The sequence below is a fragment of the Oncorhynchus tshawytscha genome, linkage group LG12, assembly GCF_018296145.1.
Source record: "Oncorhynchus tshawytscha isolate Ot180627B linkage group LG12, Otsh_v2.0, whole genome shotgun sequence".
In the NCBI taxonomy this organism is placed as follows: domain Eukaryota; kingdom Metazoa; phylum Chordata; class Actinopteri; order Salmoniformes; family Salmonidae; genus Oncorhynchus; species Oncorhynchus tshawytscha.
Window position 1 is genome coordinate 53,041,826 of NC_056440.1, and position 15,484 is coordinate 53,057,309.

General features: G+C 43.6%; 1 protein-coding gene across 1 annotated transcript in view; it reads left to right on the forward strand.

Annotated features, from left to right (window-relative positions):
• The window catches only part of LOC112232151 (protein kinase C-binding protein NELL1-like), a 439,953-nt gene that overhangs the window by 138,407 nt on the left and 286,062 nt on the right, over window positions 1-15,484 (forward strand). The window contains exon 5 of the mRNA XM_042330745.1: window positions 13,653-13,749. Within this exon, the coding sequence (XP_042186679.1) occupies window positions 13,653-13,749 (97 nt within the window). The remainder of the gene's footprint in view (window positions 1-13,652; window positions 13,750-15,484) is intronic.

Sequence of the window (15,484 nt, forward strand, 5' to 3'; positions counted from 1 at the left end):
AATGGATGGTGTAAAACTAGATCAAACGAAAAAATATTTTTTAAACAACAATACATAATATAGGCTGTTTTTAGCATTCAGCCCTGATAAACAAATTTAAATAGTCCTAAACTACAATGTTCTGCCCATGTGAACAACATTGATTTTAGGTCATAACTGAATATATTTTTTTCTGCCCATATGAACAAATGTATATATTTTTCATAGCTATACATTATTAATCAAATCAAATCAAATCAAATGTATTTATATAGCCCTTCGTACATCAGCTGATATCTCAAAGTGTTGTACAGAAACCCAGCCTAAAACCCCAAACAGCAAGCAATGCAGGTGTAGAAGCACGGTGGCTAGGAAAAACTCCCTAGAAAGGCCAAAACCTAGGAAGAAACCTAGAGAGGAACCAGGCTATGTGGGGTGGCCAGTCCTCTTCTGGCTGTGCCGGGTGGAGATTATAACAGAACATGGCCAAGATAATCAAAAGCAGTAAACATACACATTTAATGACAGACTTATGAACACAATCACATAGTTAGCAATAGTTTACATACACAACATAGTTTCACATTCTTAAATAACAGACTCATTAACACAAATCACACAATAGGATACAGCTGGCATCAAAACTTCCCCCACGCTTCACTGGGAAACTCTATGTATTGTGGCCACATGCAGATGAAAGAGTAGCGGAAAAAGGAGTTTGCTTCTGCTGCAGTGTTTGAGGTCAAATATTATGCTTTGTGGTGGTGCTTCGAGGGGTATGAATACTCTCTGTAGGCAATGTAGGTGTTCCTCGTCTGCAGATGTTACGTCTCTGTGAATAGCGATGGAAATGGCATCTTCTGTGGATGTGTACTTACAGGTAGGCTTGGGCGGTCTACCATGTACTGTATGTGTAGCAACATGTGTAGCAACATTTGAAATTGTGTCTTTTTACACTGGATAAACATAGACACTGGTATATCATAGAATGTAGAAAATGGGATATTAATAAGGAACAATGGGAAAGTAATTCTGCTTTGAAAGTTGATAAACTTGTAAACTAACTCTTTGAGGAAATGGCCCTTGAATGTTTTGGTACTACTACTGGAGAGCTCTTCTTTATCTACACCCATACAGGATTGTTTACACCCTCTTAAGCTTTAGCCCCACCCATCTCTTCAAGGGTTGATCCGAGCATCCTGTACTAGCAACAGCAGTTAAGCACCCAAGCTAACTTGCTAGCTACTTCCAGACACAATTGAGAGAAGAGCTCACTGAACATTACTCGCCCTAGCAGAGCTGGTTAGGCTGGTATGTTTTCCAGAGTGTTGATGACTGTAACTGTGCTGTCAGATTGCCAGTTCCTAAATTCAGAGCATTTCGCTCTTGGAGCATTCAGAGCGAACATTGGGCGCTTTGGCAGATGAGTAGGGTTGATCCCAACATTCTGACCTCACAATGGCAGTCAAGCATCCAAGATAAGTTGTTAACATTGACTAGCTTGCAAGTTACTTCCAGACACAAATGAGAGAACACCCCACTCTGACCATTTTACTCGCCTTCGCAGATTTACATTAATTACGCTTTTTTGCTTGTTTACTGACATTGGCCATATTCAACGGGTGTTGAGCACTCATAAATTAATCAGTTATTCTGCGCTCTGGTACACCCAGACGAGAGTGCTCTGAAATCAGAGTAGATGGCCAGACTGAATTTACGAACGCACCTGAAATGGTTATTGCATTGTGGAGTCTTTTGTTAAGACATCTAGCTAGCTAACTAGCTAGGTAAACAATGAACCATCATCCCAACTCATGACATTAATACCCTTCATGAATCTGCAGGTAGCTATCCAACTAGTTTCAATGTCACCTAGTTAACATTAGGCTGTAACTAGCCAAGCAAATGGCTCTGAGATATGAATAATACGATCATACATGTGACGTTAGCTAGCGAGCCAGCCAGCTAGCTTTAGACAGCTAATAGTACACTTGAAATGAAACCACTTTGTCAAAATAAAAGTGTAATATCTGAAAAAGTAGCTAACTAGACTATCTTACCTGTATACATCATGGATGGACGTGTGTCCTGTCGGATGTGATGGTGTCCTTTAGTTTGAAGATGAAATCTGGAGACAGGTGTTTTCTCCACCTCCTTAGCTATCGTACCCAAATTCCACTGATTTCAAAACTTGGTCCTCCAGAAAGTGGAGAGCAACACTTATGCAGTTTTACTACGTGATGCATATAAAAATTCAGACTTAGATAGGATTACCTAGACATACTGACCAGCTCAAATAAACAGAAGCGTGCTCCATGGCAGACCAATCCAAACTCATTTCTCTGCATTTCCAGCCCATCTCATCATGGCTAGCGGGAAGTTTGCATCTTTTTCTGTGGCTAAACCAACCAGGCCCGTAATTTAATAATTGTATTCATATGTACAGATGGCATACTAGTTAGTTGTTAAGGAACATGAACATTCACATGTTCCAGAAGGCATTTGTGCCAAACAATGCATTTTAATAAAATAAAAATAAGTTTATGTTCAAACGGCTTTCCTGTGAAATGGTAACATAAGTCTAGTTTCCTGAAACGGGTCACATACAATACCGATCAAATGTTTTAGAACACCTCCTCATTAAGGGGTTTTTATTTATTTTTTACAATTTCCTTTATTTAAGAATAATAGTGAAAACATAAACTATGAAATAACATTTATGGAATCCTGTAGTAACGAAGAAAGGGTTTAAACAAATACAAAATATTTGAGAGTTGAGATTCTTCAAATAGCCACCCGTTGCCTTGATGACATCTTTGAAAACTCTTGATATTCTCTCATCCAGCTTCATACAGTCACCTGGAATGCATTTCAATTAACTGGTGTGCCTTCTTAAAAGTTCATGTATGGATTTCTATCCTTCCTAATGCATTTGAGCCAATAAGTTGTGAAAGGGTATACAGAAGACAAGTCCATATTATGGCAAGAACAGCTCAAATAAGAAATGAGAAATGACAGTCCATCATTACTTTAAGAAAGTCAATCAGGAAAATGTCAACAACTTTGTTAAGTTCTTTCAAGTGCGTGCAGTCACAAAAATCATAAAGAGCTATGATGAAACTGGCTCTCATGAGGACCGCCACAGGAATGGAAGACCCAGACTTACCTCTGCTGCAGAGGATAAGTTCATTAAAGTTACCAGCCTCAGAAATTGCAGCCAAAATAAATGCTTCAGAGTTCAAGTAACAGACACATCTCAACATCAACCGTTCAGAGGAGACTGTGTGAATCAGGCCTTCATGGTCAAATTGCTGCAAAGAAACCACTACTAAAGGACACAACCAATAAGAAGAGACTTGCTTGGGCCAAGAAACACGAGCAATGGACATTACACCAGTGGAAATTTCTCCTTTGGTCTAGAGTCCAAATTTGAGATTTTTGGTTCCAACCATTATGTCTTTCTGAGACGTGGTGTGGGTGAACGGACGATCTCCGCATTTGTATTTCTCACCGTAAAGCATGGAGAGGAAGTGTTATGGTGTGGGGGTCCTTTACTGGTGAAACTGTCTGTGATTTATTTAGAATTCAAGGCACAATTAACCACTTAACCAGCACCACAGCATTCTGCAGCGATACACCGTCCCATTTGGTTTGGGCTAAGTGGGACTATCATTTGTTTTTCAACAGGACAATGACCCAAAACACCTCCCGACGGTGTAAGGGCTACAGTGCCTTGCAAAGGTATTCACCCCCTTGGCGTTTTAATATTTTGATGCATTACAACCTGTCATTTAGATATATTTTTATTTGGATTTCGTGTAATGGACATACAGAAAACAGTCCAAATTGGTGAAGTGAAATGAAAAAAATAACTTTTTTTTTTTTAAGTCAAAAGAATAAAAACCGGAAAAGTGGTGCATGCATATGTATTCACCCCCTTTGCTATGAAGCCCCTAAATAAGATCTGGTGTAACCAATTACCTTCAGAGGTCACATCATTAGTTAAATAAAGTCCACCTGTGTGCAATCAAAATGTCACATGATCTGTCAAATGATCTCAGTATAGATACACCTATTCTGAAAGGCCCCAGAGTCTGCGGCACCACCAAGCAAGCGACACTATGAAGACCAAGGAGCTCTACAAAGTTGTGGAGAAGTAGTGATCAGTATTGTTTTTTTTTAAATATACAAAACTTTGAACATCCCACAGAGCACCATTAAATCCATTATTAGAAAATTTAAAGAATATGGCACCACAACAAACCTGCCAAGAGAGGGCCGCCCACCAAAACTCACGGACCAGGCAAGGAGGGCGTTAATCAGAGAGTCAACAAAGAGACCAAAGATAACATTGAAGGAGCTGCAAAGCTCCACTGCGGAGATTGGAGTATCTGTCCTTAGGACAGATACTCCAAGGACCACCATAGCACTCCACAGAGCTGGGCTTTACGTAAGAGTGGCCAGAAGAAAATAAGCAAAGATGTTTGGTGTTCGCCAAAAGGCATGTGGGAGACTCCCCAAACATATGGAAGGAACTCTGGTCAGATGAGACTAGAATTGAGCTTTTTTGCCATCAAGGAAAACGCTATGTCTGGCGCAAACCCAACACTTTTCATCACCCCGAGAACATCATCCCCACATTGAAGCATGGAGGTGGCAGCATCATGCTGTGGGGATATTTTTCATCGGCAGGGACTGGGAATCTGGTCAGAATTGAAGGAATGATGGAATGGCACTAAATACAGGAAAATTCTTGAGGGAAACCTGTTTCAGTCTTCCAGAGATTTGAGACTGGGACGGAGGTTCACCTTCCAGCAGGACAATGACCCTAAGAATACTGCTAAAGCAACACTTGAGTGGTTTAAGGGGAAACATTTAAATGTCTTGGAATGTCCTAGTCAAAGCCCAGAACTCAATCCAATTAAGAATCTGTGGTATGACTTAAAGATTGCTGTACACCAGCGGAACCCATCCAACTTGAAGGAGCTGGAGCAGTTTTGCCTTGAGGAATGGGCAAAAATCACTGTGACTAGATGTTCCAAGCTTATAGAGACATACCCCAAGAGACTTGCAGCTGTATTTGCTGCAAAAGTGGCTCTACAATGTATTGCCTTTGGGAGGGGGAGTGAATAGTTATGCACGCTCAAGTTTTCTGTTTCTTGTTTGTTTCACATAAAAATATATTCAAAGTGGTAGGCATGTTGTGTAAATCAAATGATACACACCCCCCAAAAATACATTTTAATTCCAGGCAAGGCAACAAAATACTAAAAATACCAAGGGGGGTGAATACTTTCGCAAGCCACTGTATTTGACCAAGAAGGATAGTGATGGAGTAATGCATCAGATGAGTTTACTTGTTTTGTTACTTATATAACATTATGAGCAGACTATAAAAGGTTTGCAATGCGCTGGTTAGCATTTAGTTGGTAATCTATATGTTATTTGAAATGAACACAATAGCGGGTGTAGACGTTGATCAGGGTCCTGTTGGTTCCAGATTAGGTGCACTGGTACTACTTGCTATGCGGTAGCAGAGAGAACAGTATATGGCTTGGGTGGCTTTGAAACATTTTTGTGCCTTCCTCTGACACTGCCTGGTGTAGAGGTCCTGGCAGGCAGGGAGCTCGGCCCCAGTGATGTATTGGGCCGTACTCACCACCCTATGTAGCGTCTTGTGGTTAGGTGCTTTGCAGTTACAGTACCAAGCGGTGATGCAGCCAGTCAAGATGCTCTCAGTGGTGCAGCTGTATGCCTTTTTGAGGAGCTGAGGGCCCTTGCCAAAATAATGTCAGACTCCTGAGAGGGAAGAGATGCTGACTTGCCCCTTTCACAAATGTGTGTGTGGACCATATTAACTCCTTAGTGATGTGGACACCGAGGAACTTGGATATCTCGACCCATTCCACTACAGTCCCATCGATGTGGATGGGTGCGTCCTTGGCCATCAGTTTCCTGTAATCCACAATCAGTTTATTTGTCTTGCTGATGTTGAGGGAGAGGTTGTTCACCTGGCCAGATCTCTGACCTCCACCCTATAAGCTGTCTCATTGTCGTGTCATCTGCAACCTTAATGACGGTGCTGGAGTTGTGCATGGATGGATTTTAAAGAACGGATTCGGTCTCTGCTTGTCACCACCAAACGCTCCGTAATATATGGCCCTGTGCGATCCCTACGTTGAATTTTTTGCCTTCCATAATTGAACATGAGACTATTGCAGCTCTGTTGGTTTAACATTTATTGACAATTTTGATACCTTCTGGAAACAAAGCTTGTTTTATAATTTGGGTTGCTGGATCATTTCACAGCATTATAAGGCTGCGTTGAGACAATGACTTATCAATGACCCAATCCCAGCTCAGTTAATCCCTACCATTACTTATTACCTAACTTATGTGCCTCAAACTGCGCTGAATGCCTCTGCTGAAAATACAGCTATTGTGTACAGTAATCATGTGAATATAAACCAAAGTTATACTGTTAGCACTGAGGCGGTGTGCCTTAGTAGGGAAGTCCACTGTGTGCAGCTCACCCTGCACTAACAACACAAGCATGACTACTTCTGCTAAGCTTCCCAGTAAAGCAATGAAAACAATCAAGCATCCCAGAAAAGTGCTAACAATAGCCCACTTTAACATATGTAGCTTAAGAAACAAGGTTCATCAAAGTAACAGATGACATTTTTATTCTGAAACTCACTTAGATAATACCTTGGATGATACAGTAGTAGCAATACATGGTTATAACATTTCTGTTTATATATAGAAGCACATTCCTGTAAAGCTTACAGAGGATCTCATGTTAAATACTGCTAAATACTGTTGTAGTAATATGTGACCGACCGCCTCGATTCAGTCTTATGTAGCAACATTTCAACATTGCTGTTTATATTCAGAACCACGTTCCTGTAAATATTAGAGAGGATCTCATGTCAAATACTGTTGAAGTAATATGGCTACAGGTTCACTTCCCTCACCTAAAGCCCATTCTTGTGGGAAGCCCCCTTTTGTGGTTCAAATAGCTGAGCAATCAGCCCGTTACCAACCCTCAGGAAACCTTTGGAAAAAAATGTGTTTGACCAGATACATGCTATTTTACAGTAAACAAACTGACAACATACTTTCAGCACGCTTATTTATAGGGAAGGATATTCAACAAGCATGCACTTACACAAATGACTGATGCTTGGCTGAGAGAAATTGATGATAAAACAATTGTGCTAGCTGTTTTGTTAGACTTCGGTGGGGCTTTTGACATTATTGATCATCGTCTGCTGATGGAAATGGTATGTGTTATGTCTTTACACCCCCTGCTAAAATGTGGCTACAGAGTTGTCTGTCTAACAGAACACAGGGGGTGTTTTTTAATTGAAGCCTCCCTTTGTGCGTCGAGCCAACAGGAATAAACATCTCTCCGGGAAGAAGAAGGGGTATGTTTCATGATTAACGACTCAAGGTGTAATTGTAACAACATACAGGAACTCAAGTCCTTTGGTTCACCTGACCTAGAATTCCTCGCAGTCAAATGTCGACCATATTATCTCCCAAGGGAATCCTCCTCGGTTATTGTCACAGCCATTTATATACACCCTCAAGCCGATACCATGACAGTCCTCAAGGAACTTCACTGGACTTTTTGCAAACTGGAAAACATATATCCTAAAGCTGCATTTACTGTAGCTGGGGATTTTAACAAATAAAATTTGAGACCAAGGCTACCTAAATTCTATTAGCATATTGACTGTAGCACTCGTGCTGGAAAAAACTGGATCACTGCCACTCTAACTTCCATGATGCATACAAGGCCCTCCCCCGCCCTCCTTTTTCATCAAATCTGACCACGACACCATTTTGCTCCTCCATTCCTATAGGTAGACACTCAAACAGGATGTACCCATGCTAAAGACTATTCAATGCTGGTCTGACCAATCGGAATCCATGCTTCAAGATTGTTTTGATCACACGGACTGGGACAGAGAATAATATCGACGAAAACACTGATTCCGGCGACAACAGAGATGGCCGCCTCGCTTCGCGTTCCTAGGAAACTGTTTGTTTTTGTACGTGTTATTTCTTACATTGGTACCCCAGGTAATCTTAGGTTTCATTACATACAGTCGGGATGAACTGCTGAATATAAGAGTAACATCAACTCACCATCAGTACGACCAGGAATATGACTTTCCCGAAGCGGATCCTGTGTTCTGCCTTCCACCCAGGACAACGGAATGGATCCCAGCCTGCGACCCAAAACAACGACGTCGTAAAAGAGGGAAACTAAGCGGTCTTCTGGTCAGGCTCCGCAGACGGGCACATCGCGCACCACTCCCTAGCATACTAATCGCCAATGTCCAGTCTCTTGACAACAAAGTTGATGAAATCCGAGCAAGGGTAGCATTCCAGAGGGACATCAGACTGTAATGTTCTTTGCTTCACGGAAACATGGCTCACTCGAGAGAAGCTAACGGAATCGGTGCAGCCAGCTGGTTTCACACCACATCTTTCTGGTAAGAAGTATGCCTTATGATTAACGTGACGTGGTGTGATCATAACAACATACAGGAGCTCAGGTCCTTCTGTTCACCTGATTTAGAATTCCTCACAATCAAATGTCGACCGCATTATCTACCAAGAGAATTCTCTTAGATTATAATCACAGAAGTATATATTCCCCCCCAAGCAGAGACATCGATGGCCCTGAACTAACTTTATTTGACTCTTTGCAAACTGGAAACCACATATCCTGAGGCTGCATTCATTGTAGCTGGGGATTTTAACAAGGCTAATCTGAAAACAAGACTCCCTAAATTTTATCAGCACATCGTTCGCGCAACCAGGGCTGGTAAAACCTTGAATCATTCCTATTCTAACTTCCGCGATGCATATAAGGCCCTTCCCCACCCTCCTTTCGGAAAAGCTGACCACGACTCCATTTTGTTGCTCCCTGCCTACAGACAGAAACTAAAACAAGAAGCTCCCGCGCTCAGGTCTGTTCAACGCTGGTCAGACCAATCTGATTCCATGCTTCAAGACTGCTTCGGTCACGTGGACTGGGATATGTTTCGTATTGCGTCAAACAACAACATTGACGAATATGCTGATTCGGTGAGCGAGTTCATTAGAAAGTGCATTGATGATGTTGTTCCCATAGCAACGATTAAAACATTCCCAAACCAGAAACCGTGGATTGATGGCAGCATTCACGTGAAACTGAAAGCGCAAACCACTGCTTTTAACCAGGGAAAGGTGACCGGAAACATGACCCAATACAAAACAGTGTAGCTATTCCCTCCGAAAGGCAATCAAACAACTAAGCGTCAGTATAGAGACAAAGTAGAGTCACAATTCAACGGCTCAGACACAAGAGGTATGTGGCAGGGTCTACAGTCAATCACGGATTACAAAAAGAAAACCAGCCCCGTCTCGGACCAGGATGTCTTGCTCCCAGGCAGACTAAATGTGTTTACGCACATATTATCAATCCTCATCCCAGTGTGCTGTTCCCACATGCTTTAAGAGGGCCACCATTGTCCCTGTTCCCAAGAAAGCTAAGGTAACTGAGCTAAACGACTACCACCCCGTAGCACTCACTTCCGTCATCGTGAAGTGCTTTGAGAGACTAGTCAAGGACCATATCACCTCCACCCTACCTGACACCCGGGGGCCCACTCCAATTAGCTTACCGCTCAAATAGGTCCACAGACAATCTCAACCACACTGCATACTGCCCTAACCCATCTGGACAAGAGGAATACCTATGTGAGAATGCTGTTCATCGACTACAGCTCAGCATTTAACACCATAGTACCCTTCAAATTCGTCATCAAGCTCGAGACCCTGGGTCTCGACCCCGCCCTGTGTATTTGGGACCTGGACTTCCTGACGGGCCGCCCCCAGGTGGTGAGGGTAGGTAACAACATCTCCACCCCTCTGATCCTCAACACTGTGGCCCCACAAGGGTGCGTTCTGAGCCCTCTCCTGTACTCCCTGTTCACCCACGAATGCGTGGCCATGCATGCCTCCAACTCAATCGGACGACACTACAGTGGTAGGCTTGATTACCAACAATGACGAGATGGCCTACAGGGAGGAGGTGAGGGCCCTCTCAGTGTGGTGTCAGGAAAATAACCTCACACAACGTCAACAAAACAAAGGAGATGATTGTGGACTTCAGGAAACAGCAGAGGGAGCACCCCCCTATCCACATCGATGGGACAGAAGTGGAGAGGGTAGTTAGTTTTAAGTTCCTCAGCGTACACATCACAGACAAACTGAATTGGTCCACCCACACAGACAGCGTCGTGAAGAAGGTACAGCAGTGCCTCTTCAACCTCAGGAGGCTGAAGAAAATCGGCTTGTCACCAAAAGCACTCACAAATTTCTACAGATGCACAATCGAGAGCATCCTGTCGGGCTGTATCACCGCCTGGTACGGCAACTGCTCTGCCCACAACCGTAAGGCTCTCCCAGGTGGTGAGGGAGGGTAGGAAACAACATCTCCACTTCACTGATCCTCAACACTGCGGCCCCACAAGGGAGCGTGCTCAGCCCTCTCCTGTACTCCCTGTTCACCCATGACTGCATGGCCATGAACGCCTCCAACTCAATCATCAAGTTTGCAGACGACACAACAGTAGTAGGCTTGATTACCAACAACAACGAGACAACTTACAGGGAGGACATGAGGGCACTCGGAGTGTGGTGTCGGGTAAACACTCAACATCAATAAAACAAAGGAGATGATCGTGGACTTCAGGAAACAGTAGAAGGAGCACCCCCCTATCCACATCGACGAGACAGAAGTGGAGAAGTTGGAAGGTTTTAAGTTCTTTGGCCTACAAATCATGGACAAACTGAAATGGTCCACCCTCAGGAGGCTGAAGAAACGTGGCTTGTCACCTAAAACCTTCACAAACTTTTACAGATGCACAATTTGGAGCGTCTTGTCGGCCTGTATCACCGCCTGGTACGGCAACTGCACCGCCCACAACTGCAAGGCTCTCCAGAGGGTGGTGCGGTTTGCACAATGCATCTCCCGGGGCAAACTACCTGCCCTCCATGACACCTACAGCACCCGATGTCACCGGAAGGCTAAAAAGATCATCAAGGACAACAACCACCTGAGGCACTGCCTGTTCACCCCGCTACCATCCAGAAGGAGAGGTCAGTACAGGTCCATCAAAGCTGGGACAGAGAGATTGAAAAACAGCTTTTATCTGAAGGCCATCAGACTGTTAAACAGCCATCACTAACACATTGAGGTTGCTGTCTACATACAGACTTGAAATCATTGGCCACTTCAAAATAATTGATCACTTGTCACATTAATAATGCCACTTTAATAATGTTTACATATCTTGCCTTACTCAATTCATATGTACGTATATACTGTATTTCATACCATCTATTGCATCTTGCCTATGCCTCTCTGTCATTGCTCATCCATATATGTATGTGTAAATATTATTATTTCATTCTTTTACTTAGATTTGTGTGTATTAGGTAGGTGTGGAATTGTTAGATTACATGTTAGATATTGCTGCACTGTCGGATCTAGAAGCACAAACATTTCGCTACAATTGCAATAACATCTGCTAACCACGTGTGAGGCTACGCCTGTTTTGTTCATCTGATTTGTCTTATTATTACAAAATCGATTTCTGCACCTGCCTTCTGACTCACTGCGTATACTTCATAGAATACTGCCTCAGTAATTATGGAATTTTCAGAAGAAAAGGTCTCTGACTGTTGGTGAACAGGGATACCTACTACGCCAACACCACGATCAGCTGGTTCACCTGTGTGCCACTACAGAAGACGTCCTCCACCTCCTCCACCATCTCGATGCATCTTTCAGCCATTTCAGCAGTCCCAAAAGCCTACCCAGCAGTCTGCCCAGGGAGGTGACCCCATCGAAATGCCGTCGCTTCCTACTCCAGTGCTCTCTCTATTTTGCCCATCAGACGGGAATCCCCACCACCGAGAAGTCCAAGAGATGGGTTCCTACGAGAGGTTCATGACTCTGTTCAGGGCGGTTTCTGACCATCTACCAGAGGGGAGAGAGGGAGGTGAGTGACTATTCCATGGGTGCCCAGACTGCTGCTGAGTAGGCCCTCACAACATTTCCATGTATTTGCTCATCGCGGGGGCCATATGTCTGGACAACCTTCTTCAGGAGTGCTGGCGCCTACCTCTCTTTTCACCCTCCTCATTTGGCTGTCCTGAGCCAGAGCCTGAAGCCAAGTAGGTAGGAGTCACACACATCTTCACGGTAGAGCGGAGTCCGTATGGTGGCCAGGAGGGGCACCGGCTTCAGCGGTGCCTGGTGAGTCCCAACCGGAGTTCCACTAGGGCAGAGGAGCGGCCCCATTATCATATGTCTCCCAGGGTAGGTGTGAGTATTCCATCATCATTGTTTTCCACCAAACCCTTTCTGGTTTCCATTTCACTGGCTGGCTGGCCCACAGGGAATTTCATCAACCAGGCCATGGCCTCCACCCTGAACATAACTTTGTACCTGCTCTCCTCTCCTTTTTTACCGTCCAAGCCCTGGATAAATCGACCATTGGGATCCGGCATAATCATGCACATCACAGCACCACTCACCTTCAACCGTGGGACCCATGCACCAGGAAAGCCTTCCCTGCCTCATCAACACCACACCCGTACAAAAAGTCATCCTTGGCTCCAACGGCAGGCTCTGGATAGGGAACCCACTTCTGCTACCTGCCCTCCTGAACGCATCTACATCCCCAAGGGGGTAAGAGATTGGCTGTTGACCTGGGCACACACGTCCCTCACCGCTGGACACCAAGGTATCCCCCGCACAATTCAATCAATCTCCGATAAGTACTAGGGTTCCACCTTGGCGCAGGATGTCACCCGCTATGCCAACACCTGTTCAATATGTGCCCAAACCAAATCTCCCAGAGATGCTCCAGCAGGGAAACGCCACTTATCTCCCTCCATTTGATGGTTTCACCACTATTATGATTGTTGTGGACAGATTCTCTAAATCTTGCCATTTTATCACTCTCTCTGGTCATCGCTCTCCAGGTTGCTGAGCCACTGTTGCATACAGGTCGGATGAACAGGAGCTCGAGATGTTTTCAACTACGATACACCAGGATTTGTTGATGAGGAAACATACCCCTCCCCCTATTCTGACCAGAGACCTCCTTTCTTCCATACCGAAAATGTAAAAGCTGTGTGGTTGAATAGCAGAGTTGAGTGTTTCGTCCGTAAACCATGTCTCTGTAAGAAAAACACACAGTAAAATACACTTTGTGATCTCAGAGCAAGGCTTCAATCGCCTTGATAGACCTCTGCGATTGAAGCCTTTCTCTCAGTTCTCAAAGTTTATTTTTCAGTGATTGGACATTAGCCATCAGGACACAAGGAAGAGGATGCCGTGTAGCCCGTCTTTTCAGCCTAGCTTGGAGTCCCCCTTTCCTTCCTCTTCTTCATCATTGGCGTAATTATTGCAAACATTCTGAGCAAACAAAGTCATTATTAACACAAAAATATCAATAAAAAAGCAGTCGAGCAGGAACCTGCAAGACACATTCCCTCCTCAGCGTTGAAGTGTGTGTGTGTGTGTGTGTGTGTGTGTGTGTGTGTGTGTGAGATTTCAGAATCTGACATTCTATCTGTTGATTGTTTGTTGCTGGCAGGATTTACGAGCGAGTGATAGATCCACCTCAGATGGATCTGACCCTGGGCAGTGGAGTGTGGCTGGGTCAGCATAGCCACAAGCACGGCTTCTTCAAGGTAAAACAAACCTTTCACCACCATATACACAATCACTGCAACCATATAATAAGCATGCATGGCTTCTTCAAGGTAACACAGTCTTCACTATCTTGTCATTCTATGGACAGCAGTACCATGCTTTCTCTCTGAAAACATGATTTTACTAGACTTACCCAGAATTAAGAACAAATAGTACTTACTCACAAGCCAAATGTGTCCTTTGTAGCATGGTCATCTAGTGATTATCAGGTAAAACTGCCCTACCGTTACTACACATCTATGCTCGTAAAACATAAAACATCCCTGTCAAGGTTAAAGTGTTTGTACACAATAGAGTACCACACTATGAGTCATAATACCCATAAAGCCTAGAGGTCAAACAGGGAAATGGTTCTAATTCATGTATCTCATTAGGGATTTTAGAAACAATGATTTTGGGGCTGTGTTGTGTGTAGGCTTACCCTGGCGTGACACTTTGATATCTGTGTAAGTCTCTGTAGCACAAGGTACATTTTTATCAATATATTCACACGTATGTACTCCCCCAATATGAACTGATAATTAGCTTCTAATGTGGCTACCATAAAAAACTACAAATGCCATGATGATCTGGACGAGACTGCCAAATCGAGGCAAAGGGAAGAATCTCTGGATGAACTATCTAATGTTAGCTAAATGTAGTAATGAATAAAAGAGCAATATTTATTTAAATGGACAATTATGTGAACTGTCTTGTGCAGATTTTTAATTGACACAATACCTGTTAGCAAAGGTATCAGCTAGAGATGACATGCAGGAGCTTGTGAGGATTTTTAGTTTTGCATGATGTCTACTTTGATGCTAATTAGCATTTTCGAATTTGAGAGTAGAAATAATCAAATATATTGATAAAAATCACTTTGTCCAAGAGAGATTAACATGGTTATCAAAACTTCACACCAAGGTAAGTTTACACGAAACGCAGCCCTTACTTTACTGGGAAAGATTAAAGGTGGAAAAACATCCGCTAAGTTTGACCACTAAGTTTTATGGGTATCATGACACCTCCACTGTTGGGCTCTATTTATCACCATCAGTAACAACACCATGATATGGTAAACCTCAACATAGCTTTATTACTGAGAGAGTGGTAGGGAGAAAGAAGAAGGGGAGTGGGGACTGAAAGAGAAAAATAGGAAGGCGTAGAGAGGTGGAGAGAGATCAACGGACCGATATTCCTACATCTTACACCCGCCCGCTGAGCAGTCGATGACCTCTTTTCTATCTTCATTTCATCTCATGTATTGATCAGCAATACAGGGTAGATCCTGAATAGATTATCCCATGCCTCCCAGGCCACCCACAGCCTCAGTGCCTGCATTCATTTGGGACACAGCCAGTGTCATCTTCTATTATCCACAGCATCTGTAGTACCCATAACGTGTAGTATGCTCTCTCCACCTGTATGATAATTGCTGGGCCCAGGCAAAGCATCAAGAACTCCTCTTCTCTTTCTCTAAGGAAGAAAAAATATGTGTTTAAAGATTGCTCTATATCATCTTGGAAAAATATATTCAGGCAGTTGAGGCGGCAGCTGTCTAGTCTAAGGTGCAGCAGCGTTTAAGTTAGAGTTGATGGGAAGAAAGAGCTGAGACAGATGGCCTAGAAAACTAGAATCATTCTAGGTGTGACTGTGGATGAGGGAGGAGGGGATTTGTTTTGCTGTGTTCAGGAGGAAATGTGCAGGAAATTCAATCACACCTAGAGTACCAGT